Below are 25016 nucleotides of genomic sequence, written 5' to 3'. Positions count from 1 at the left end.
TTTGGCTTGTGAGATTTGGAGAGATGTGTGAGAGATGAGAGAACTGATGCGAGAAATGTTCGTATGAAAAATAGAATGACAATCGAGGTTTAAATAGACAAATTTCAAATTTAAAAAATTAAAAAAGAAAAATAAAAACGCGTTGCATCGTCCGCGTCTCCCACAGTGGGTGGACGATGCCCTGTCGTCCGCGCTTCGTCCGCGGACTAAGCGTCGGGCGCAGATGACGTATCGCCCGTCGTCCGCGGAGCCACAGTGGCGGACGATAGCGCTCCCGACGCATCGGGCGCGCTATCATCCGCCCCATTGCTGATGCTCTTACTATACTATGACTTCATTTTCTACGGTCAACTGCCCGTCCTTTCCCCCCAATTTTCATTTGTTTTTCCCCATACTTAACCCTAATTTTACCATGGGACCCAATAGTTTTGGTCTCGGGCGCGCTATCGTCCGCCCCATTGCTGATGCTCTTACTATACTATGACTTCATTTTCTACGGTCAACTGCCCGTCCTTTCCCCACAATTTTCATTTGCTTTTTCCCCATACTTAACCCTAATTTTACCATGGGACCCAATAGTTTTGGTCTTACCGCCTTTTTTCCATTATTGATGCGTTGTGTTGGCAGCATCCATTATCTATAGATTTTACTACTTTCTCAGTCTCAAGATAACCAAACACTTTTTTTTTCACAGAATTTAAGAAATTAATATTTAAAGAATTAAAGTAGAGAAAGTAAAGTATGAGAGAGAAAAAAGTAAAGAAGTAAAGTGAGAATAAAGTAGATGGATAATAAAGTAAGAGAGATAATTTTTTGCTAAAAAAGAAAATGACTCACTTGTAATGGGACATCCCAAAAAGGAATATTACTCGCTTATCTTAGGACGGATGGAGTACTTTGTAGTAAGTGAGAATTGTGAATGTGAAGCCAGTGACAGGAAGTTAATTGTACTCCCTAGTTATGTGTTCCAGTTTTTTATTTTGGTCCGTCCCTTATTAATTGTCTCACTTTATTTTAAATATTTTTAGTAGTAGACCTCACATTTCACTAACTCATTTTAACTCACATGTTATTATAAAATTAATGCCCCATCTGTCCCATTTCAACTCACATGTTTTATAACAATGATAATAAATAGTTAAAGTAGAAAAATGGTAAAGTAAAAGAGAGAATAATGTCGAGAAGAGTACGGAGTGACTATTAGAAAAAAAATCTAGTATTAGATCACAAAGGATCAACAAAAATAATGTGCAACACAAGACCAGAAGTTAAGCGCACTAGAAAAATCTGGTATAAAAAAATTGACTTGTAATGGGTTGATGACATTCGAATTTGAGACCCAGACCTTTTATAGCTATGTTCAAATTTCGAAATTAGGCATGAAACTGGTGCCCCAAAAGTTTTAAATTTTACCCATTCTTTAGGAATATTGATTGCACTGCACTTTACAAATACTACTCCTAATATAATGATTTAAATTTCCAAATTCCTTCACTAGAAAATTAAAATAATACTCCCCCCAACTCCAAATTAGTAGTGGGAGTGTATATCTGAACAAACAAGAGAAGTTGGGGTTGGTAGAAGATTGATTGCGAACCCAGTCCTGACACATGCTGGGACGCAATTATTGTATACATGCACACAAAAATACACATTAATTTATTGTATACGCAGGAGTAGGCAAGTATATTTATCATGAGTTCGACTGTAATTATTTATCTTATTTTGATTTAATTTGAGTTCTAAAAATATAAAAACAATAAATATGAAAAAAAGTGAATTATATTTTTATATATTAAATTTGTATTAAAATGTCAGTGGCGGACTAAGTATTTCTATGAAATCATGATTGAAAAAGCAATGTAATAATAATAATAAAAAACTGACATTTATTAACTCTATAAATGATATTGAGCGAGAACGTAATAATGAGATGAATAAAATTACTTGTACATCATTCATGTTTCATGGGAAAAATAATAGTTGAGGGCTTGAGGCACTTTAAATGTAATTTTTTTCTTGTTTAGGTCTCTAAAACGTGATTTTTTCTACTTCACATACTAAAAGGGCGCAAAATCCACTTTTCTTTTAGAGCATCCACAATGAGACTGGACTTCACATAGCCTTCACACTGCCACATCATCAGCACTAAAATTCTCCTGGCACATCAGCTTGCCACATCAACTGGACATCAAATAGCTCTCACATAGCCTTCCCACTACCTATCCACATCACTAATAACAATTATATAATTTAATTTACAATCGTATCAACAAACGGAATTTAATTTACGAGACAAATACGGGAAATTCGAATAATGCTATTAAAATTTAAAAAGTACATTAATTTTTAAAAAAAGTACAATAATTTAAAAAAAGTACAATTAAAAAAGTAAAAAAAATCACTCCTCGCCGCTGTCCTCGTCTTCGTCGTCGCCCAGCCCTTCTTCACCGTTGTCGCTGCCGCCTCTGTCGCCACCTACGCCGCGGCTATTCCCGCCGGTCTCCCTCCTCATCGCCTCCAATTCTTCACGCTGGCTCTGGAGCAATACACGAAGATAATCCTTCACCTCGGAGTACTCGTTAAAACAAGTGGTGCGAATAAAAATGACGTTCAAAGCGCGTATATATAGTGTTTTCGAAAAAAAAAAATTAAATTAAAATCTGACGCCGGTCTGACGCCGATCCGGTGCCTACAATGGCGCCGTGAGGATCGGCGTTAGAACCGGCGTCATCACACGAATCGGCATGGCCACGCCGAAGTTGACGCCGATTTCGCCGACGCCGGTCGCAATGGTTCGGTGTCGGCGAAAAATCGGCGTCGCGGTTTTGACGCTTCCATTGCTGATGCTCTTAGCAATTCGCTCTTTCAAAAGTTTTCATTGCTATTTTAAGAAAGTTAATGTAGTATTTACTTATTTAATTTTTTAGAATTAGGAATTTGTTCTATATTGTAGTTTTAATCCTAGGGCTAATTCATTTCTTTTTTTGGTTTATTCCATTTTCGTTTGAGATTCATATCAGAAATAATAATAAAAATATGATGTTTGGAGATTTGTCAAATTTGTAATTGATTTGAGTTTAATTTTTTGATTTTAAAAGAAATGTTGTTGAGGAAGCTGTGTAATTCTTTCGTGTCCCAGTAAGAAATGGCTTAATTGTATTATGATTTCAAACAGCTAATTATGTGCTAACTGAATGAGCCAAAAATACATGTATATGAACACGTTAAGCGAATAATTAGAAACAAAGAGGTTGGAAACATAATCGGTTTTGAAGCGTGTGATGGATTAGTGATAAAGTGATTAGTGTTTGAGATGAGTGATCTCAGATTTTAATCTATCGTGATTCAGTTATTCATTTATCAATTAAAAAACATACTCTCTCTGTTACATCTCAAGTGATTGACTACTTTTTCGCACGTGTTTGAGAAAAATGATATAATAAATAGTTAACGTGGAGAGAAAGTAAGATAATAATGTAGATACGACTCTCTTCTATATTATTCTCTCTCTTGCTTTACTTTCTATTCACTTTAACTATTTATTATCATTTTCACAAAACAACAGCCAAAAAGAAATTAATCACTTTAGCCGAAGGTAGGAGGATTAGTTTAGAAGTGGGGATTGACAATGTATGTGATATCTATAACAAAGTTAAATAAAATTTTATGATATTGAAATATAGAAGTAAAAAAAAAGTAGAAACATTGAATTATAGTTCCCTTTGCTATTTATGTAGATGATATTAAAAAGGGAAACGAAACAATAAATTATAAGTACCTGAATATGAGATTATGCCTCAATAATTGCTTCCATAGTCGACTTGAACCACCCCTTTGTCAAGGGCCCAAGGTGCAATACTGAATCCATCTCCAATACTAGTATAAAATTACAATCAATTTTAAAGCATATTCATAACTAAATTTATTTTTATTTTGATTAATTAGATCTCACTGTCTATTAAATCATTACACTCATATATAAAACTGTTAGGATTGTCGACTACACATTCGTCTGATATTATCCGCTTTAGACCGAGCTTATTCACACATATTTGTTTTTGGGTTATTCCCAAAAGGTGTCAACTAATTCGAAGTTGGACAACACTTATATATAACTTCCAACTTCTCTTACTCATCCGATGTTGGATGAGTTTGTAACCCAACAAACCTCCCCTCAAACCCAGACTACATCGGAACACAGTTGACACACCAAGATATTACGGGCTCGACTCAAACTTGAGTTATCCTAGGCCCAACTTGAACATGGGTCATTCAGGGCCCGACCTTGGTCATCCAAGGCCTGAACCAAGTCACCTTGGCTCTAATACCACTTCTTAGCATCGTCGACTGCATATTAGTTTGATATTTTCCGCTTTAGGTCGATCCCGTCCGCACGGATTTGTTTTTAAGTCAATCCCAAAAGGTCTCAAACTAAATGGAGTTGGAGTAGTATATAGTTTCCAACTTTTCTCACTCATCCAATATAGGAAGATTCTGTGACGGACGCAGGATTTGGATATTTGGTGGGGGGTTTCAAATTACTACTTTCCCCGCTCACAAAAAAAAGTCTCATCTTTTCATTTCCGGCCGTTCACCAAAATGTAAAGTCACGCTTAATTAATTAATCACTTTTTACTTTTGTTGTTCTATGTTATTCACATTTTCTTTTTCTCTCTTTCTCTCTTCTACTTAATATGAAAAAATAAATAAAATTTACACAAAATACTAGTGCGAGAAAATAAAAAATACAGTATATGAATGATGCACTTTTTATTAGCACTAAAAATACCTGCAAGTATACAGGATAGATATAGTATAATTAAAGGTCTGTACCGGGATATCGAACATGGGGAATAAATTTACAGACTGTCTACCACATACTCAGTCTCATATACTATTTGGACACACAGTTAAGATTTGATTAAACTAAGAAAAACAGCAAATAAAAGCAAGTAAAGAAAGCAATTAAATGAAAACAATGAAACAATTTCACGGTTTGTAGTTAACTTGGTTTGAGAAAGCAGATGAGACAACGGAATCCTAGGGTAATAATTTCATCAACTCATTAGTAATTCTAATTATTTAGTTCTATGTTCATCCGACTCAAGCTCTACTAGGAGTTATTCCTATCGTGTATCAACACTCATGTCACAAATATTGCATTGACACATAAAATATAAACCACTCAAAGTCATCGCCGATAAGAGATTAACAATAATCAAAGTAACAACCAAGCAGTTAAATATAAACCAAGGAATAATTAAAGTAAAATGAGTTCTGAATAATAAACAAAATAAAAAGAACTACATAGAGTCAATTACTTTCATCCCCTGGGATTCTATAAATTTAGCTATCCATGGTCAGATAATCTAAATAAATATAAGAAAAATAAGACATGTTCAATATAACAAAAACTAGATAAAACCCGAAAGAATTAATCTTGCTCTTGCTTGATCTCCCTTGAATTCTATGCTCCTTGTAGAAGATGGAAGAATTTACTTATAAGGTTGTGGATGGAATTATGGCTCTAAGATTAGTGAATAATATGAATTAAGTTATGGGGTATTTATAGGCTTGAAAAAGGTTTGGAGAAGGTAAATTTCGTGCCCCATGGGCTAAGGAAAAGATTTGTCTTCACAAGGTAATATCTTCTTTCCTTGAATTTTCGCATAAATTCTGCACTTGACAGCTTTGCGCGACTTTGGTAGAACGGTCATAACTTTCTCCACAGAATTTCGATTGAGATGATAAAGGTACCAACACGAAGCTCTTTCAAAGACGAACAGAATGGTATGTAGCACGCCCTGATCGGACTTCAGAATCACCAGAAAAATGGGTTTGAACAGAGGCTGTCGTGCGCGACCGGGCCCAACGGGCCATTGGCTAGGGCCCAGCGGGCGCTGGAGAGAGTCAGAACGTTCTGGAGTGGTTTTCAGCGGCCCAGCTTCCGAACATTGACGTTTTTATGCCAATTTTTAGCTCTATTTGCACATTTCTCACAAAACACGTCAAAATACCAAAATAGATAAATTATGCAAATAATGGACATGTAATACAACTTTAATAATCAAAACGGACCAATAAATGACCTTAAAATATTGCAAAATTCAAGCGTATCAATGAATAAATTAATTATTAGCCAGTGAAATAACTATGAAAACAATAAAAAAATAATTAATTAATAGACAAATGGATTAGCATGAGAAAATTAAAAAAAGAAACTAATTATAAAAGTGAATTAATTTATTGATAAATGAATTAGTAAGGTAAAATTAAAAAAAATCCAAAATATTGGCACTAAAGGAAATTCAAACCATTGTCCTCCTGGTTCTCAACCCAACATTTTCTCCAACTAACCTAGCGAACTAATTTGTAAGTGGTGTAAGCATACACGTAATATAGTAATAACACGAATGGTTGGGGTCCCAAGGACCCCCCCCAATGCTCCCACGTAATATAGTAATAACACGAATACCTAGGTCCCTAAATAAAAATTATTAGATGTGAAACTCATGTTTCATTCGATTTTTTGACTCGCTTTCATTTTTTTTACATTTCTTAAAATTCACGCTCAACAAAGAATAAACTAAATATGATGTACGGTTGAAAAATAGAATCTAAGATCAAAATAAAAGTTAATTGCAATGATCAATATTGATGAACAAGGATTGTGAGCAATTAATCTTAAGAACACAAAATCGTGGAAGGAATTCTTTTATTCAAAATGAAGAAGAAAAATGGTAGATACAGCAGTAGTTAGTTTCAAATCTGAGTTTTGCCTCCTTTTAACTAACATTCAATTACTAACTACTCAAACAAATCTAACGGCTGTCATTAAACCATCTAACTAAACATCATCCGATGGCTCAGATTGCTCCATTCAGTAGTTCCCTAAAACAACCAAGATTGAGCTCGATTAAGCTCAATACCACAGCTACAATCAATCATCTAACAGTCTCCACCTTGATTGAATGAAGCTCAATCTGCCTTTAACTTGCAGACATTCACCAAAGCCTTGCACTTCTCAAACTTATCATTGTGCAGTGACTTTGTCAACATATCAGCCGGATTGTCATCCGTGTGCACCTTGAAAACCTTTACTTCACTTCTTTCTATGCCTTCTCTAATGAAGTGTAAACGGACATCAATGTGTTTGCTCCGTTCATGATACACCTTGTGCTTTGCCAAACACAATGCACTGTTATTATCACAGCCTATTGAGATTGCTTCCTGTTTGAAACCGAAATCAGCAGCTATCCTCTTTAGCCAATAGCTCTCCTTTACTGCTGCAGTCAAGGCCATAAACTCAGCCTCTGTAGTTGCTAGTGCAACTACACTTTGAAGGCTTGATTTCCAACTTATAGCTGCTCCAAACATTGTGAATATATAGCCGGTTTGTGACCTCCTGTTGTCAATGCTCCCAGCAAAATCAGAATCACAAAAACCCACTATCACATCCCCTTTGTACTCATCATCTCCGTTGAACATTATACCAAAATCATCAGCTCCCCTCAGATACCTCATTAGCCACTTGAGTGCTCTCCAATGTTCCTTTCCATGGTTGGGCATGTATCTACTAATCACACTGATGGAGTGAGCCACATCTGGTCTTGTTGAGATTATAGCATACATTATGCTCCCAACTATATTGGCAAATGGAATTCTCTGCATTTCAATAGCTTCAGATTCTGATTTTGGTCTCTGCTCCACAGACAACTTGAATTGTTGAGCCAAAGGAGTGGCAGCCTCCTTAATGTTATTCATCTTGAATTTCCTCAAAAGCCTTGACACATAATCATATTGAGTCAGCCAAATCAGTTTCTTCTGTCTGTCTCTCACAATATCCATCCTCAATATCCTTTTGGCCGAGCCCAAGTCCATCATATCAAAGGCTGCTGTCAGATCATCCTTCACAGATTGGAGTTCTTTCTTGCATGCTCCAGCTAATAACAACTGGAGAAAATACTTCATTAAAATCCACACCTTGCTCTTGTGTGAATCCTCTTGCAACTAGTCGGGCTTTGAATCTGATATTGTCTCCTTGAGCTGCTGATTCAATTTTCTTTTTGTAAATCCACTTACAGCTCACAACCTTCCTTCCTTCCACCCTTTCAACTAGTATCCAAGTCCCATTTTTGAGGAGAGACTCTATTTCCTCCACCATAGCAAGCATCCACTTGTCTGACTCTTTTGACTGGATTGCCTCTCTGTAAGATGCTGGCTCATTATACTCCACCTCCTCAGCAACATAGAGAGCATAAAACAACATTTCACAATCAGAGAACCGTGCAGGAGCCTTCACATTCCTTCTTCTCACTCTATCTCTTGCAAGTTGATAATTGTCAAGTGATTCAGGATCTGCTATTGGATGATCAGAATCAGTTGTGATACCTTGATCTCCACTAGAGCCTTGATCCTTGCCTGAATTATCAATTTCAGACGATACTCCTATTGGCTCCACCTCAAAATCAGCAGTTATACTCATCTGATCAGCCTCAGTCTTGCCCTTAAGGATTCCCAAAATATTATATCTCTGCTGATTATGATCTTTGCATTCCCCGGCTCTATACACCATAGCCTATATCCTTTCACTCCACTTTGGTAACCAAGCATTATACATCCCTGTGCTCTGGCTTCCAACTTTCCAAGTCTGATATGGGCATAGGCCTTGCAGCCAAAACTCTCAATCTGGAGTAATCACCTAGTGTGCCATGCCACCTGTAGTCAGGAATGTCACCACTTATACTTGAAGCTGGGCACATATTCAACAATTTAACAACTGTGGAAGCAGCTTCAGCCCAGAACTTCCTCTCCAAACCAGCAGACAACAGCATGCACCCTACTCTCTCAACTATAGTCCTATTTGCCCTCTCTGCAACACCATTTTGTTGAGGGTTCATAAGAACTGTTATGTGCCGCTTAATGCCCTTACTCTTGCAATACTCATCAAACTCCCTTGACAAATACTCCAAACCATTATCTGTCCTAAGACACTTCAACACATCCTTCTTTTCTAGCTCAACCTCAAAACACCAATGGGAGAAATTCTTGAAGGCCTCTGACTTTTCCTTGAGTATATAGATCCAGATCTTCCTTGTGAAGTCATCAATTATGGTCATGTAGTATCTCCCACCTCCTATGGAGTTGACTTGGGCAGGCCCCCATAGATCACTATGGGCATAATCTAATGGTTGAGTAGATAGATGCTTCCCCTTTGGAAAGGATAGTTTCTTTGACATTCCAAGCACACATTCTTCACACTGAAATGGTTGCTTATCAAGCTGTGTCTGCACAGCTCCCTATCTCACAAGCTCTCTCATACTGCCCTCAGCAGGATGACCTAGCCGCATGTGCCACAATCTTACATCTGATGTCACTGAGTTTACTTGGGCCATAGAAACCTGTACTTCTGCAAGTAGATAGTACAAGCTGCATCTTCTCTCAGCTTCCATGACCTCCTTTTCCCCTTTTCTAACCACCATTCTGCCCTTAGCAGATGAAAACACACACCCCTTTTCTTTCAAGGAGTCCAAGGGAAATCAAATTCCTCTTCACTTGAGGAATATACCTGACATTAGTGAGAGTTCTAACACAGCCATCATTCATCTTTAATTTCACAGAGCCAATTCCTTCAACTTGGCAAACTTGGTTATTTCCTAAAATTACTGACCCAGTGCTCTCACTCAGATCCTGGAACCACATCAAGTTAGAACTCATGTGAAAACTACAGCCCGAGTCCATAATCCAATCTCCACCAATCCCATTCTCCATCACATTCAGGATCTGATCATCCTCATTCTCCATGCTGTCAGTAGCATTTACCAATTTCTCTCCAGACTGTGCTTGCTTCTTTTTCCAAGCAAAACAATCTTTATTTAGATGTCCAGGTTTCTTGCAACAATGGCAAGACCTACTCTCCTTCTGGATATTCTGGGCAAACTTTGGAGCATCATGATCCTTCTTAAAAGGTTTCTTGAACTTATAATTCTTCACATTCAGGCTTTCTGCAACAGATGAACCAGCCTCGGCTCCCATCCCTTCCTTGTGGAGTTCCTTAGCTCTCACAGCAGTTTGAACCTCCACAAATGTAATCGCCTTATCTCTCCCATACAGTATAGCATCACGCAACTGATCAAAAGATTTAGGAAGAGCATTTAATAACAGAATAGCCTTATCCTCATCTCCTATTGCCACATCAATATTCTCCAGATCATCTATCGATTTAGTAAACTCTTCTAGCTGTTCTAACACCCCCTTACTCTCCAAGAACTTATAAGAGTATAACCTATGCTTCATATACAATCGATTGGCCAACGATTTCGTGAGATAAAGATCCTTTAACCTGGATAAAATGCCCGCAGCAGTCGTCTCCTTTGCCACCTCTCGCAATAGTTTATCGGCAAGGCACAATACAATCGTGCTGTAGGCCTTGGCTTCGATTTCGGCTTGCTTCAGCATCGCCTTCTCATCGAGAACTCCTTTTTCCTTCGGATCTATCTGCTTCGTTTCCAAAGCCGATGCAAGCCCTTGTTGCGTCAACATTGCTCGCATTTTCATTCTCCATAGTCCGAAATCGTTGGTGCCGGTGAATTTCTCAGCTTCAAGACGAGCTGTCATCTTCAAGGATCGCGATTGAAAACCTCGCTCCGATTCTCAGCTTGGAATTTTGGGGAAAACAACTATCGATTCCCACAGACGGCGCCAATTGCAATGATCAATATTGATGAACAAGGATTGTGAGCAACTAATCTCAAGAACACAAAATCGTGGAAGGAATTCTTTTATTCAAAATGAAGAAGAGAAACGAGAGATACAACAGTAGTTAGTTTCAAATCTGAGTTTTGCCTCCTTTTAACTAACATTCAATTACTAACTACTCAAACAAATCTAACGGTTGTCATTAAACTATCTAACTAAACAGCATCCGATGGCTCAGATTGCTCCATTCAGTAGTTCCCTAAAACAACCAAGATTGAGCTCGATTAAGCTCAATACCACAGCTACAATCAATCATCTAACAAAGTTATTTATAAAGAGGTTTAATCGATTCAATTTCAATGATCAGCAATTTTATCCCAATCTCTAAAAATTATCGAATTTATTTCCAAGTTATAATAATCGCATCAATTCTTTCTTAACTTATTCAATTTGCTGATTATAACTATATCTCTGCAACTTGTATAATTTTCTATTATTGAAAATTTAATTCCAACGATGGAATCGTGCCTTAATGTGTCAAAAAAATATATACGGTACTTATTTTTCTCCAGAAAATAAATTGTACAAGAATATATTAATATTTTATATTTTAATTTAGAAATAAATATAAGATAACTATTATTTTATTTATTTTGAAATAACTATACGAAAATAATTTATTGATTTGGTACATATTGAAAAGAATGAAATAGAATTCTTGAATTGAAAAATGTAGAATAGAATTAATATATAGAATTTGGTACATACCCCTTGAGTTCTGATATGGACTTAGACTAAAAAATGAGCAGTCTTATGTGGTAAGTCCTTGTGTTAGAACTTATTTGAATTTCTAGTAGGCCCAATGTATGTTAAGGCCCACAAAATACAAATCCTACAAGTGCCTGCGAAGCGGCCCAACTATCAAGATTGATAAAGTAGAAAATAAGTTCTGGAGTACTTTTTTCGTAACTACCCCAACTTATAAATGGGCTTTTAAATAAAATCGGCTTAATACCCAGCTTTTGACCCAACTATAATCACATACTACTACTGAGGTTTAATTGGGCGGGCCTAATTCTGGAAAACCTAAACAGTAGTAGTAATTAATTATATAATATTTTTATATTTTCTCAATTCTAGTGACTGAATATTTCCAGATGGTTATATCGATAAAAATTTAAGAGTTGACTGACTAAGTATATTAAACTATATTGTTTAAGTAGCCAAACATTTTATTCGCATAATATTATTTGTCTACCACTCCATACATTAATTTTATATTATAATCGTCATTAAATTGCAAGATGTTTTCTAGCAAGATTAATAATTGACCATACTTAGTAGTACTAGTTTTTTCTATTTTCACTTGTTTTTTCCAGAGACAGGTCAACATGTAACAATAAAGTAAGATTCATGACAAGAAACACCACTCCATTACAATGTAAAACAAGATCATATACATATACAGTTATGCCAATACAATTTTGATCCTAGCAAGTAGAAAATCCATGGATCAAAAGCATATCAAGCAACATAACAAGTCTGATCATTTCTTCTGTTTATCCTTCAACTTAGCAGCATTAGCCTCGGCGGCTGCAGCCTTGACAAAAGCTGTAGGTTTCAAGGCGCTTTTCGGGTTGAGAGCTTTCCTTAACTTGAACACAGTCCATGCCGTCCCAATGGCGTGGCCTGCAGCGCCCAGCCCATCATGGGTTGCCTCCGCTGCCTGCTCTCCATATCTGCAATCAAATTCAAACCATCAACACCTCTCCTATTGCAATACAAACCAACACAATTTAGACAGTAAAAAATTACTTTTGTGAGACGAGCTTTGTTGTAACGACTGATGTAGTCGACATCACATTCTTCCCAGAAACCTCCACGGCATCAAAAACCTTATCTGTAATCAACACACAAAAGGGTAAATCTAGACATACTAAAAGGGAGTATATAGTATATACATATCACAAGTAAGTTAACCACAACTTCCATTTCTCTGAAATAACACATTACAAATCACAACTATTGCTATCTCTTCATCTCTATCATAGACATACTCAAAGATATAGATATGAAAAGAAAGAGAATGAACATACTGAATCCATCCAAGGAAGCAAGAATGATCTCTCCAGGAAGAAGGCTGAAGAATTTCTTCCCCACTGCAGAATTCACAACTGAACTAGTAAAGAAACCAGAGACCTTCACAACCCCCGAGAGCAGCCCGGTTGCAACCTTCTCCGACATCTTCGTCATCTGCTTCACCCTGCCACAATTTCAACCATGATCAACTTCATCACCAAGCAATACACACTTGTATCAGAACCACAACTCACAGAAGATGAAAGCTCCCACTACACAATCACACAAACCATCCCCAAAATCCCAAATACTTCAACAATAATCAATACAGACAATTGAATGCAAACCATTATACACAAAATCAATCTTGAAAAAATCCATTTTTTTAATCAAATTCAAAGATTAAAGAATTGAAATGGAAGATAGAAACCACCTCTTTAATCTCCTCAAAGCTTGAGGGCTAATCTCAGAGCTTGAGCCTTTCCCCATTCTCTTAGTCAAGAATTCATTCCCCCATTTGAGCCTATCGACAGTGACATCTCCACACCACAAAATCCCCCTCACCAGCTGCCCCGACCCGGCCGCGATCAGCTTCGCCACGCTCCCGCTGTACTCCTCCACATTCGGCGCCAGCGTCGTCCAATACGCGGCGGCGCTCTTCTCCACCTCCTCCTTCTTCTCCCCCTTCATCTCCTCCGGCGACACCTCCCGCGCCACCGCCCCCCACCACCCCTGCTCCACCACCGCCGCCGCTTTCTCCACCTTAAACGCGCTGAATTTCTCCAGCACCCCGTCCAGCTCCCGCACCTTATCCTCCTGCCCCTTCGCCGCAATCGTCAATCCGTAATTCAACAGATCTTCGCCGCCGCCGCCTTCGCCGTCGTTAGCAGCGGCGGGGACTCTGAGGCTGAAGAAGTAATGCGAATCGTCGAGCTTGACCGCGGCCTCGTCCCGCGCGAGGGGCCACTGGATCTGCTCCCCGACGCGGGCGAGCGCGGCAACGGCGTTGCCGCCCTGAAGGAGCTGCACCACCGAGAAATCGCCAGAAGCGAGCTCGACGCTGCGTTCCTTATCGATTAAGTGGACGATTGAACCGGGGATCGTGACGAGGACTTGCTCGAAGGAGTCGAATTCAGCGGGGGCGGCTTTTTCATCGTCGGTATCTGGGAATAGGTTTTCGGCTAATTCGTTCATCTGGATTGTTGGATACATGGATGAGGAAGAGTTTTTGGGGGTGAATTGAGAGTTAGATTCTGGATTGGTTTGATCAACTTGAGGGTAGAGAGAACTGCGCGACGAAGACATGGTTGGGATATTTGAGAATTATGCTTAATTTTGTGGGCTAATTCTTCGATTGAGTTTTGAGTATATATTTGTGGAAATCTTAGGTATTAAGGGAAGTAATGGGAAGTCGGTGAGGAAGAGGGAGACACGAAATGGAGAAAGACACGCAGTCGCCGCGGCGGTGCACTGTAAAATATAGAAACTGCTAACGGTTTACTAATTTGTTTCTATTGAAAGTGAACTAAATAATGGTATTTGCATTTTTTAACCAAATTCAAGAAAAATAAATATTACTCCACCTAGGGCTAGCAATTTTTGATCGACACGATAATCCGACACGAATCCCCACGAAGTTAACCCGACACGAACACGCACGTTTAGGATTTGGGTCCTTATAAGGCCGACCCAATAAGAACCCGAAAACCCAATAAGAACCCGGAAATTTTGGGTTGGATTGGGTAGTCGGATTTGGGTGGGGTTGGATTATCCAAAAATTATTATTTTGATTATTTTACTAATTAAAATAATATATGAAACTTTAATTTTATCAGTAAAAATATGGTTAATACTATTATTAATTATTTTTCATAATAAAAAAATATTACAACATACTTAAATTTTATTAAAAATAATTATTTTAATTATTTTAACTTTATTATTTAGATTTAATTTTTAAAATATTTTAATTTTATTATTTGGATTTAAAAATTATTTAAATTAATTATTTTAATTTTGTAATATCTTATGTTACCGTGTAATATCAAATTTGAATTATATAATATCATGTTTCGGTCGTTATCGTGTAACGTCAAGCTATATTATAAACTCCATCTGTCCCAGTTTAAGAGTCTTGTTTTGTCATTTCCGTCCGTCCCAATTTAAGAGTCTCATTTAGAATTTACCATATTTGGACATAAAATTTAACCTCGTTGATGAAATTTACACTCAAATCCCACCATTTTCATAAAAATGAAACAAAACAAAATCCTAAACATACAAAAAGTTAAACGAGTCTCACTTTCCACTATCTCACTTCAATTATTATACACTCCAACAACCACTATCTCACTTCAATTATTACACACTCCAACAATTTCTTAAAACTCGTGCCCTAACTAAATTGTCCTCCTAATCTAGGACGGAGGGAGTAGTAATTTACTATCATTAAAAGAGGACCGGTATTTTTTTGAATGACAAGAAATTCGCACAAATCTGACACGAATCTGTTGGATTGGGACCCGATAAGAACACGATGATTTCGGGTTGGATCAATATTGGGTTGACCCGATAGCAACCCAATCCACACGATTTGTCAGCCCTATGAAAAAGTGGTCAAGCTATTTGATGACGACCTCGTAAGTGTTGATCACTCTCAAAATTGTCGCATGTTAAGAGCTTATCTTGCTTGTTGACAATAATGATTTATGTTTTCTTTTTGCAGGATTGTTTTGATAAAAAAACAATATGAATAAGGTTTGGAGGTTGCTGAATCCATCTTAAACGAATCCCTTAGCAATACAGGTACATTAAAGTTATATATGGTATTTCGTATATATTTTTTTCGTAAGAGCTATACTTATGATTGTTTGATGTTGTTTCAGCGACCTTATCAATGAAAGGATTGATGTTTTATTGCATGGACAGCAAGTCTTAGGCATTTCAGCTCATCAAGCAAGGATTAAATGTTGACCTCTTTGATTTTAAATTTAATTTTTCATTTATGCAGGCGAACCCCACGCGTTCTTTTTCCTGGCAGATATATAGTCTTTTATATAATTCCGAAAGAGATTACACGAATGCACATACGTGCATGGTTCTGGCAGTAAAAAATGACGATTCTAACTTCCTCTATCTCCGGCAACTCTCTTTTTTGGTTTTATTTTTGGAGATGTGAACAATGTTTATTCCACTATGTTGAAATTATATTATTTTTGGTTTTATTTTTCAGTTTTGAAATTATATTTTTCGGTATACAGGTATTCGAAATGGTATAAATTTTGGTATATCGCACCGAAGTTCTGTACGATATACCGAAATTTCGATACGGTAACGGTATAGATATTATCCATACCGAAATTTTGGTATATCAAAATTTGATATACCGAAACTTTCGATGCGGTAAAAATATGAAATTCTTTCATATTGATATTTTCGATACAATAACGATACAAAATTTTCGATACAATATACCGTATCGACCCAGCCCTAAGTAACGCATCAAAAGGCTAGATAGAGGAGTCACAATCATGGGTCATCAAAACAATTCAAGAATTGATGTCTCAATTCTCTTAATTGCAAATTATTTCGTTTTAATTTTGTAATATCTTATTTTACCGTGTAATATCAAGTTTTAATTATAATATCATGTTTCGGTCGTTATCGTGTAACGTCAAGCTATATTGTATAGTAACTTACTATCATTAAAAGAGGACCGATATTTTTTTTAATGACACGAAATCCGCACGAATCCGACACGAATCTGTTGGATTGAGACCCGATAAGAACACGATGATTTCGGGTTGGATTGAGTTTGACCTTATTGGGTTGGGTCGATATTGGGTTGACCCGATATCGACCAAATCCACAAGATTTGTCAGCCCTAACTCCACCAATGGTATCTGGATTATATTTAATCCATTAAGGTAGTTTTGCACTATTTTAATCATTATTATAGTCATTGTAAATGACTTCTCTTTCCTTTATCTAATCATTTTTAACTAGTATCACGCATATGCTATGCACAGATTAATATATTTTTAAAATATTAATTTTCAATTTTAAATTAATTAAACAAAATTAGAATCAATATTAACAACGAGCAATATGAGTAACAATTTTAGTTATATGAGAATAAAAAATCTATACAAATCAACACTGAAGCATAATAAATTTGAAACAAATAGCATAATATAATGTTTAAACATTAAATCATGGAGTAGGAAGATAAAAATATATCACAATAAATAATTAAACACAATGGTTAATTACTCATCATTTTTAAAACTTCTTTATACACCACATTAACTTTAAAATTAAAATCAATCTCATCATTATAAACTAAAACCTTCAATTCTTCATAATTCGTCACTCTTCAATAGAACTCATAGGTAAAATAACTCGTTTGTCATCTTTAAAGCCGTCTGTCTCACCTAAAACTATAATAAAATAAGGAACAAAATCAATTTGCAATGCACAAAATCAATAATCAATATGTATTAAAACGATCATCCGTAGAGCAAAGCCTAAGATGAGACCCACGAAAGTACACAATCGAACAATTCACACCACATGCATTCGATGAAAGGACAAAAAATATTTTTATTTGGAATTCTAATCAAACGTTTAAACCAAATTTAAATGACATAGTAAAACCTCCCACTCACTCCACTTAATCACACATGACATAGTAAAACCTCCCACTCACTTCACTTAATCACACGTCTAATGGCCTTTAAATTATATATATTTAATGTAATTTTTTATATTAAATTATAATCTTGTAAATTTCTCCAAAACTCCCCTTTTATATATTATATAGATTTAGGTTGATTAACTAAAAAAGTTAGATAGGTCAAATGAATAAGAAGTTAAATTAGTGTACATTTTTTATTCACTTAATTAAATAAGTTGTTTGAATTATCTAACCGAACTCTATTTAGATTAATTTAGTTTATATTGATAAATGATACTATAAGTTTGGGTTGCGTTAAAGATAGAACCATTCTTAAGTGTAGAACCTAGAACTCTACATATTTTATTCATTGGATGAGAAAAAAATGACGGTCAAGATTAAAAATCATACATATTAGACTATGTTTTCACGACATTTTGGACTCAACATGTGAAAAAACTCACATGTTGATGGAAGAATGAATGAAACGAAGAAGAGTCCATGCATGCTTTATTTTTTCACTTCTCAGCATTCACCCATTAATAATAGTTTTGGTTGTAATGGGAAGTTGCTGTGCAAATCAACACCATTGGATTAAAAGATCTAACGACCTCCGTTTGGCATTTGTTCTACGTTTAAGAATGGTTCTACGTTTAAGAATGGTTCTATCTTGATCACAATCCCTATAAGTTTAGTATGTGGAGTATTTAATTATGCTAAGTAAAATATGTAATTTTATAATTGTATATTAATAAGCTGACTATACAGATCATAATTAATTAGGTAAAAAAAATGGTGAAAAGATATATCAAATAAAATTAAGTCTTTCACATAGACTTCTTATAATATTTATTTTTATGAGATTGTGGAAAGCATTTGTTTAAATACTTTTTTTTCTAGTTTCACTTTGGAGTTTAAAAATATAGAGAAATCGGTATCATGAGCAAAAAATATAGAAATTGTTTGTGTTGTTGTTTATTGGTGCTTGTCTTAATATCATGGAATCCGTTGAATCTATTTTGTTTTTCTAACAAGAAAGTTAGAAGCAAAATATATTAGTACTACTATTTACTGAATGTGGAAGTAAGATACCATGTTAAAATATAATGCGGAAAATATAATACAACTGCAGAAGGTAAAAGATGAGGAAAGCTTTATGGACTACATTGTATTAGACTGGAATTGTTTCTATGTGTTTTGTTGTGTGTTGTTGTGTCTACAATGAAAGCAGCCGAGTCCCTTATATAGGGTGGACTCGGCCCCTATGTATGGTAATACAATTAAGGCCATATTTCCCTCTATTACATTTATGATAATTGCTATCAATTCCCTTGATTCTCTGTGTCAATCTTCCTTAATTCTTGATCTGTCAATCTCCTTGATTGTTTCTTGATTGATTGCCCATGATTGCTTGAACTGCTGATCTTCAACACTCCCCCTCAAGTTGAGTATCGAACTTTTCGATATTCAACTTGCACGATATCCAATTTGATAAATAGTTTATACTCATATTTAGGAGTCCTTCAATTTTCCATTGATAGTTTATGCTCGTATCATAGAGCTTCTTCAATTCATCATTGATAGTTTAGACTCATATCAAGGAGTTCTTCAATTTTGGTTGACAGTTTTAACTGTGTCTTAGGAGCCAATTCCGACAGTTTTTGCTCGTGTCTTAGGAGCCAATCTGACATTTTTTACTCATGTCGAGGAGCCTTCTTCAATTTTTCTGACAGTTTTGACTCTTGTCGAGGAGCTAATTCTGACAGTTTTGACTCTTGTCGAGGAGCTTGTTCTGACAATTTTGACTCTTATAAAGGAGCTAATTCTGACAGTTTTGACTCATGCGATCATCATGCACCGCGCCTTCTTTCACAGCTACTCGCTGTTTTCTTCTCCTGTAGATCAGTCAGCTACTTCTTTCTCCTTTCTCGGTTGCTTCTTCTTCGCCGGGCATAGTCACATCGATGAATTATCCGGTTGGGGCTGACCTCTCCCCCTCAAACGGATAATTCTTTAACTATTTGCTCTTGGGTCATTCCTCTATTGATCCTTTTCGTCACATTCTCAATGCTCCATTGGTGAGACAAACTTCTTCTGCAGCCTTCTCGTCCTCTCACCGGCTGTCGTCTTTGGCCTACTCGGCCAACATAGGTTTGGAGAGGAATTGTTCGGTCGGATTCCATCCTCTCCCCCTCGGCCGGACATTCCTTGAATACAGATTTTATCTCCGGATCTAGGGTTACTGTCACCTCCTGATCTGCGCTCCCCATCACGGGCCAATCAACCCCTTTTGTTCTTTCTCAATTGCATGAGCATATAACATAATCTTTGCAAAATTCTTAAGTTTCGGAATGGGTTTCGGGGCTGCCCTGATATTTTCCGAAAGTTGCTGGGGGCTTTGTGTATGATTACTTTGGCTGGGGTCGTGGGGAAATATAGCAGAAGTTGGGGGCTGTGTACTGGAATTAAAAAATGAATGGGGTATTGGCTGTAATTTAACAAGACTTGAGGGATTTATTGTAAATCCCTCTTTACATTACGCTAAGTAGGAATTCCCCCAATCTTCCAAAATAAACCCTAATTCAAGATGAGAACCAGCGCCGCCTCCCGTTTCTTCATGGCAGCTCGACGCCGTCGCCGGCCATCCGGATTGAAGCTTGCCCTTGACTTCCGCTGGAACGAAGCAGGCTCGACTTCCAGCGCGTTCAGCCGTCGCTCCGCCTGTCCTCTACTGCCGCCGTCGGTGGAGCTGCCACGCCTTCGGCCGGCGCGACTAGCCACCGGTCTGCTGCTCGGCGTCCATGCGCCGCTGCCATCTCCTCACGCGACACCGTGCTCCTGTCCATTCGACGTCGTGGAGACATCATCTATCGCGTTCGCATCGGGCTCGTCGAGACCCGTTGCTTCTACTCAGCGATGGTCGTAACGCTTCCGCGTCGGGGTTACACCTTCCCCGTTTGAATCGGTACCGTCGATCTTGGTCGCTGCGTCGGGCAGCGACGCCATCCCTCGCGGAGGCCGCGGTCGTCGCCGCTCAGTGGCTGCTTCGCCATCCAAGGTAGAAGCTTTCGCCGCCGTGCGTTGACCTCGACGTCAGCGGCCCCGATTAAGACTCCGCTGTTGGATAATTTTGTCGCCTGGTAGCCAAAATACCGTGGCAGGCAATGGCAGCCAGGCTCTAGCCACCGCTTCAAACCTGCCAAATTGCTCATTCACAGCAACGGTAGACTGATCTACTTGAATACAACCAAGTATTTGACCCATTTTTGGATATAGACAACTGATCGAGAGAGAGATCAGAACCAGGTAGCTTAGCCGGGGAAATTTGAACTGGGGTTATACAATTTTTCTTGCGCGTAGTGGAGCACTATTATGTGGAGGTTTAGGGTTGGTTTGGATTGCTGCTCGGATTTGTAGTCGAGGGGCTTGGTTTGTGGGGATGACAATATGATAAATCGAAGCATCAAATTTGGTTTGTGTGAATTTTTTTGTTTGTTTTTGGATAGGTATATTAACAATTGGTTTTCAAACAAACTAACGAATTACGGATCGTTAGCTGCTCTGATACCATGTTAAAATATAATGCGGAAAATATAATACAACTGCAGAAGGTAAAAGATGAGGAAAGCTTTATGGACTACATTGTATTAGACTGGAATTGTTTCTATGTGTTTTGTTGTGTGTTGTTGTGTCTACAATGAAAGCAGCCGAGTCCCTTATATAGGGTGGACTCGGCCCCTATGTATGGTAATACAATTAAGGCCATATTTCCCTCTATTACATTTATGATAATTGCTATCAATTCCCTTGATTCTCTGTGTCAATCTTCCTTAATTCTTGATCTGTCAATCTCCTTGATTGTTGCTTGATTGATTGCCCATGATTGCTTGAACTGCTGATCTTCAACACTCCTAATTAAGGAAGAGTGTGTGTGAAAAAAATAAAATACTAGTAGTAGATACAGTCGAAGTAAACAACGTGGTACGTATTGCATTTGCATATGCAGGAATTAAAATATTTGTAAACATTTGACCAGGTGAATCTCAACTCTCAAGATAGACTTGTTTTTAATAAATAAAAAAATATATAAATTGGGGTGTATAATTATTATGGTATTTTATTTGTGATTTTGTAATTATTAATTATGATTATTTACCGTCTGATTACGGTATGTTATTGGTTTTTAATAATTTTTTCAATTACTATAGTTAATAGTATGTCATTTTGGATTAGTGTATACTATGTTAAGCTTCAGTTTTTAAAAATACTGGTCATCGTATATACTCCTATGTGATAAATTCCATTAAAATGATAAATTTTATAATGATTTACAATTACGAGTGAGACTTGAAAATTATTGCGATACAAAATACGAAAAATGAATCCTTAGTCCTGGCTCCAAGAAATTATTAAATCGGTGGTAATATTAATTAATCAAATGCTCCACCATCGAAGTGAAAATTATATGTTTGGTATGATGTTCAAATGCAGGAAATTGTTACGTGACATTAATCCAAGATAATCCATCCACTTCGGCTCGAAATCTTAATGATAGTAAAGTTTTAAGTAATGTTTGTGCTAAATGAAAATAGCCCAATTATAATATAAAATCATTGGCCCATTATAAAAGTTACTACTCCTTTATAATCGAGTTTGTGACCAAGTGATTGATGTTCAACCCAACTGATAGTATGAGGTATAGTTGTGTTTAGGGGTGGGAAATTATACCGAAATACCGTAATACCGGACTTACCGTACCGGAAAAATACCGAAAATACCGATTTTTTGGTATACCGCAGTTTCCGGTACGGTATGATACCGTACCGCAGTGTTTTGGTACGGTAACGGTATCATTTTTTCTATACCGCGGTATACCGCATCCACGGTATTCCGGTATACCGTGGTATACCGATATATATATATAGAGAGAGAAATATATATATATATATATATATATATATATTAATATTAAATATGTTGTAATATATATATTATATTAAAAAAAATTAATGCATCAATTAATACAATAAAATTAAACATTCAAATGATAATTTATTCAAACAAATTCGAAATTAACTTGAATTATTTTTTTATCAACTCATCCTATTAAATATAATAAACACAATAGCACATAACACCGAAAGAAGATTGGAAATACGATATCAGGAATATGTTTCAACAGAGCACATTTGAATAAATTTGTATTAACTCACACCATTTAGTATATGATTCTTTGTGTAATGTCATATTACAAATACACAAAGTAATTAAAAAAATTTGTTTTATTCTTCGTCCCACTTCATAAAATGTCAATTAAAAATATATGCAGCTGAAAATTAATCAAATCGTTTAATTAGTGTTTAATTCATTGTGTGTTATCTTATTTTATATACTACTTAAATTGAAGGATGAATAAATAGGATATTGATCAGTCATTCTTAATTCTTAAAGAGAAATAAATGTTCAATTTAAATTACTAACTAGTGTCACGCCCGTGCGATGGACGGGTCATTTTAATTTCTTCATATTTATTTCATTATGCGAAATAAAAGTTGTGAAATGATAAACAAAAGAATATTCGACATCTTCTTACTTTGGATTATACTTTTTCAATCACATTAACCCCACATAGCCACAAGAGTGCGTTTAAATGCTACCTTTTCTTAAAAATGTCAATACGATCACATTAAAATTTCAACACATATTTGTGTTGACATTTTAATAAACTGTCTTGACATTTAAATATCAGACTTAAAATTAAAAAGCATTTTAAATCTGTGAAAATATGAATTAACCGTTGAGTTATAACTGCAGGAGCAAGTTTACGTGGCAATAATTTAATATTGCACTGGTGAGACACTTTCTAGTCGAGATTCATTTCATCGCAATATAGCGACCCAAAAATAATCAATAAGTACCTTCATTTTGGATTTTAACCACGATTATGGGATAAAATTCTGAATATATGTAATCAAAATAATCCATAAATATATATTAAAAGATACCTAAAGATCAACATCATCGGCAACAACAAATATAATATGATACTTGATAACATGCCAACCAAAATATAAAATTAAATAGAGTGATGGACGAATTACCGATAGCAAAAAATAATAAACAATCGAGAAACCAATTAGTAAATGAACAAATCAAGAAACAAATTATTGTGATTATGCTCGACTATTAATAAAGGTTATCAAATGCAGGGTCATCTTCAACGATTTTTTGTGGAATTTTGAGAAATGAAGACAACGAGGTTGCAAGAAATAAAGATAATGTTGTTGATCATGACTTCATAAATTGTTTTAGATTTGAATGTTGAAGTTTTATTAATTTGAACGCTATGAACAAGATTTGATTGTGATGAAGTTTTATTGTTTTGGGCTTTTTTAAATAGTTGAACACTTGAATTGTTATTTTAAATATTTTGGACACAATAGGTTTTTTTTCTGTATACCGTTACCGTTACCATACCGTGTTTCGGTATACCGTTAAAAACGGTATACCGAAACACGGTACGGTATACCGTAATAACGGTATGGTAACCGGTATCAAAAAATATCATACCGGAATTTCGGTATACCGAAAATTCGGTACAGTATCGGTATTGAATTTTTTCATACCGTACTTTCCGGTACGGTATACGGTATGGCACGGTCGGTACGGTATACCGTACCGACCCACCCCTAGTTGTGTTACGTTAAGGTTGAAGAATCAGTTGCCTTCTGTTGCGTGCGGTTGAGGAGCGGCCAGCTCATGGAGCGGTTATAACAGCAACGGTTGGAAGTGAGAAGAGAAGTTATGATCTCATTCGCTCGTACTTAATCTGTGGAGAGCACGCATACATTCATTAACTTCATACTCAGAAAACAGAGAGCAAGAAGGCGAGAGAGAAAGAGATTGAGTCTTGTGTAGTTTCACTTGTGTTCATAGCTTTATTCTTAGTCTTGATTGTTGTATTTAGCTAGTTGCATTTCTAGCTTGTGTTTGTAATCTCGATACGTTCGGCATCAATAACATAATCGGCTCACCTTCGTCCGTGGATGTAGACTTACGTCGAACCACGCAAACCGCTTGTTCGTGTGTTTTTGTGTCTATTCTTTCAATCCTCACAAGTTGCATGCCCGAAAACACAAAAACATATTACAATACTAACTCTTTCATAGAATCAATCATAGTACTACATCGTATAGCAATTTATTGCTACATATTTTATGTGAGTATCATTCTTATATGATGCACGTTTTTTTATTTTATAAAATTAGATGAAAGTTTGATTTGTTATTTTATTCATTTATATGAAGTTATATAGAAAATAAATAAATTAAGTTTTAATTTTTATGAATTTTATGAAATTAAAAATATCATTAATATTTGTTAATATATGAAAATTAAATTAAAGATTATAAACGTGCATCAAACAATAACTGTGCTCAAATCAGATATGTAACATATAATTTCTGTAACAAAATATACAAAAATTGTATGTTGCCGTTTTGAGATACTCACAAGTTAGTTCAGAGTCGAACTCGAACTCATGCTTTGTTTGATTTTGAAT

At 36.2% G+C, this 25016-nt stretch overlaps 1 protein-coding gene across 1 annotated transcript; it reads right to left on the bottom strand.

Annotated features, from left to right (window-relative positions):
- Window positions 1-12115: 12115 nt before the first annotated feature.
- Window positions 12116-14231, bottom strand: LOC121748477 (protein EARLY-RESPONSIVE TO DEHYDRATION 7, chloroplastic-like). The gene is made up of 4 exons (XM_042142862.1): window positions 13214-14231; window positions 12798-12964; window positions 12517-12601; window positions 12116-12440 (listed from the first exon to the last, which is right to left on the bottom strand). The coding sequence occupies exons 1-4, from the start codon at window positions 14083-14085 to the stop codon at window positions 12248-12250; spliced, it is 1317 nt and encodes a 438-aa protein (XP_041998796.1). The 5' UTR covers window positions 14086-14231; the 3' UTR covers window positions 12116-12247.
- Between the last annotated feature and the right edge of the window lie 10785 nt (window positions 14232-25016).

Source organism: Salvia splendens, chromosome 9 (assembly GCF_004379255.2).
Source record: "Salvia splendens isolate huo1 chromosome 9, SspV2, whole genome shotgun sequence".
In the NCBI taxonomy this organism is placed as follows: Eukaryota; Viridiplantae; Streptophyta; class Magnoliopsida; order Lamiales; family Lamiaceae; genus Salvia; species Salvia splendens.
The sequence above is the reverse complement of the archived record's forward strand: the minus strand, read 5'-3'. Positions and strand labels throughout refer to the sequence as shown.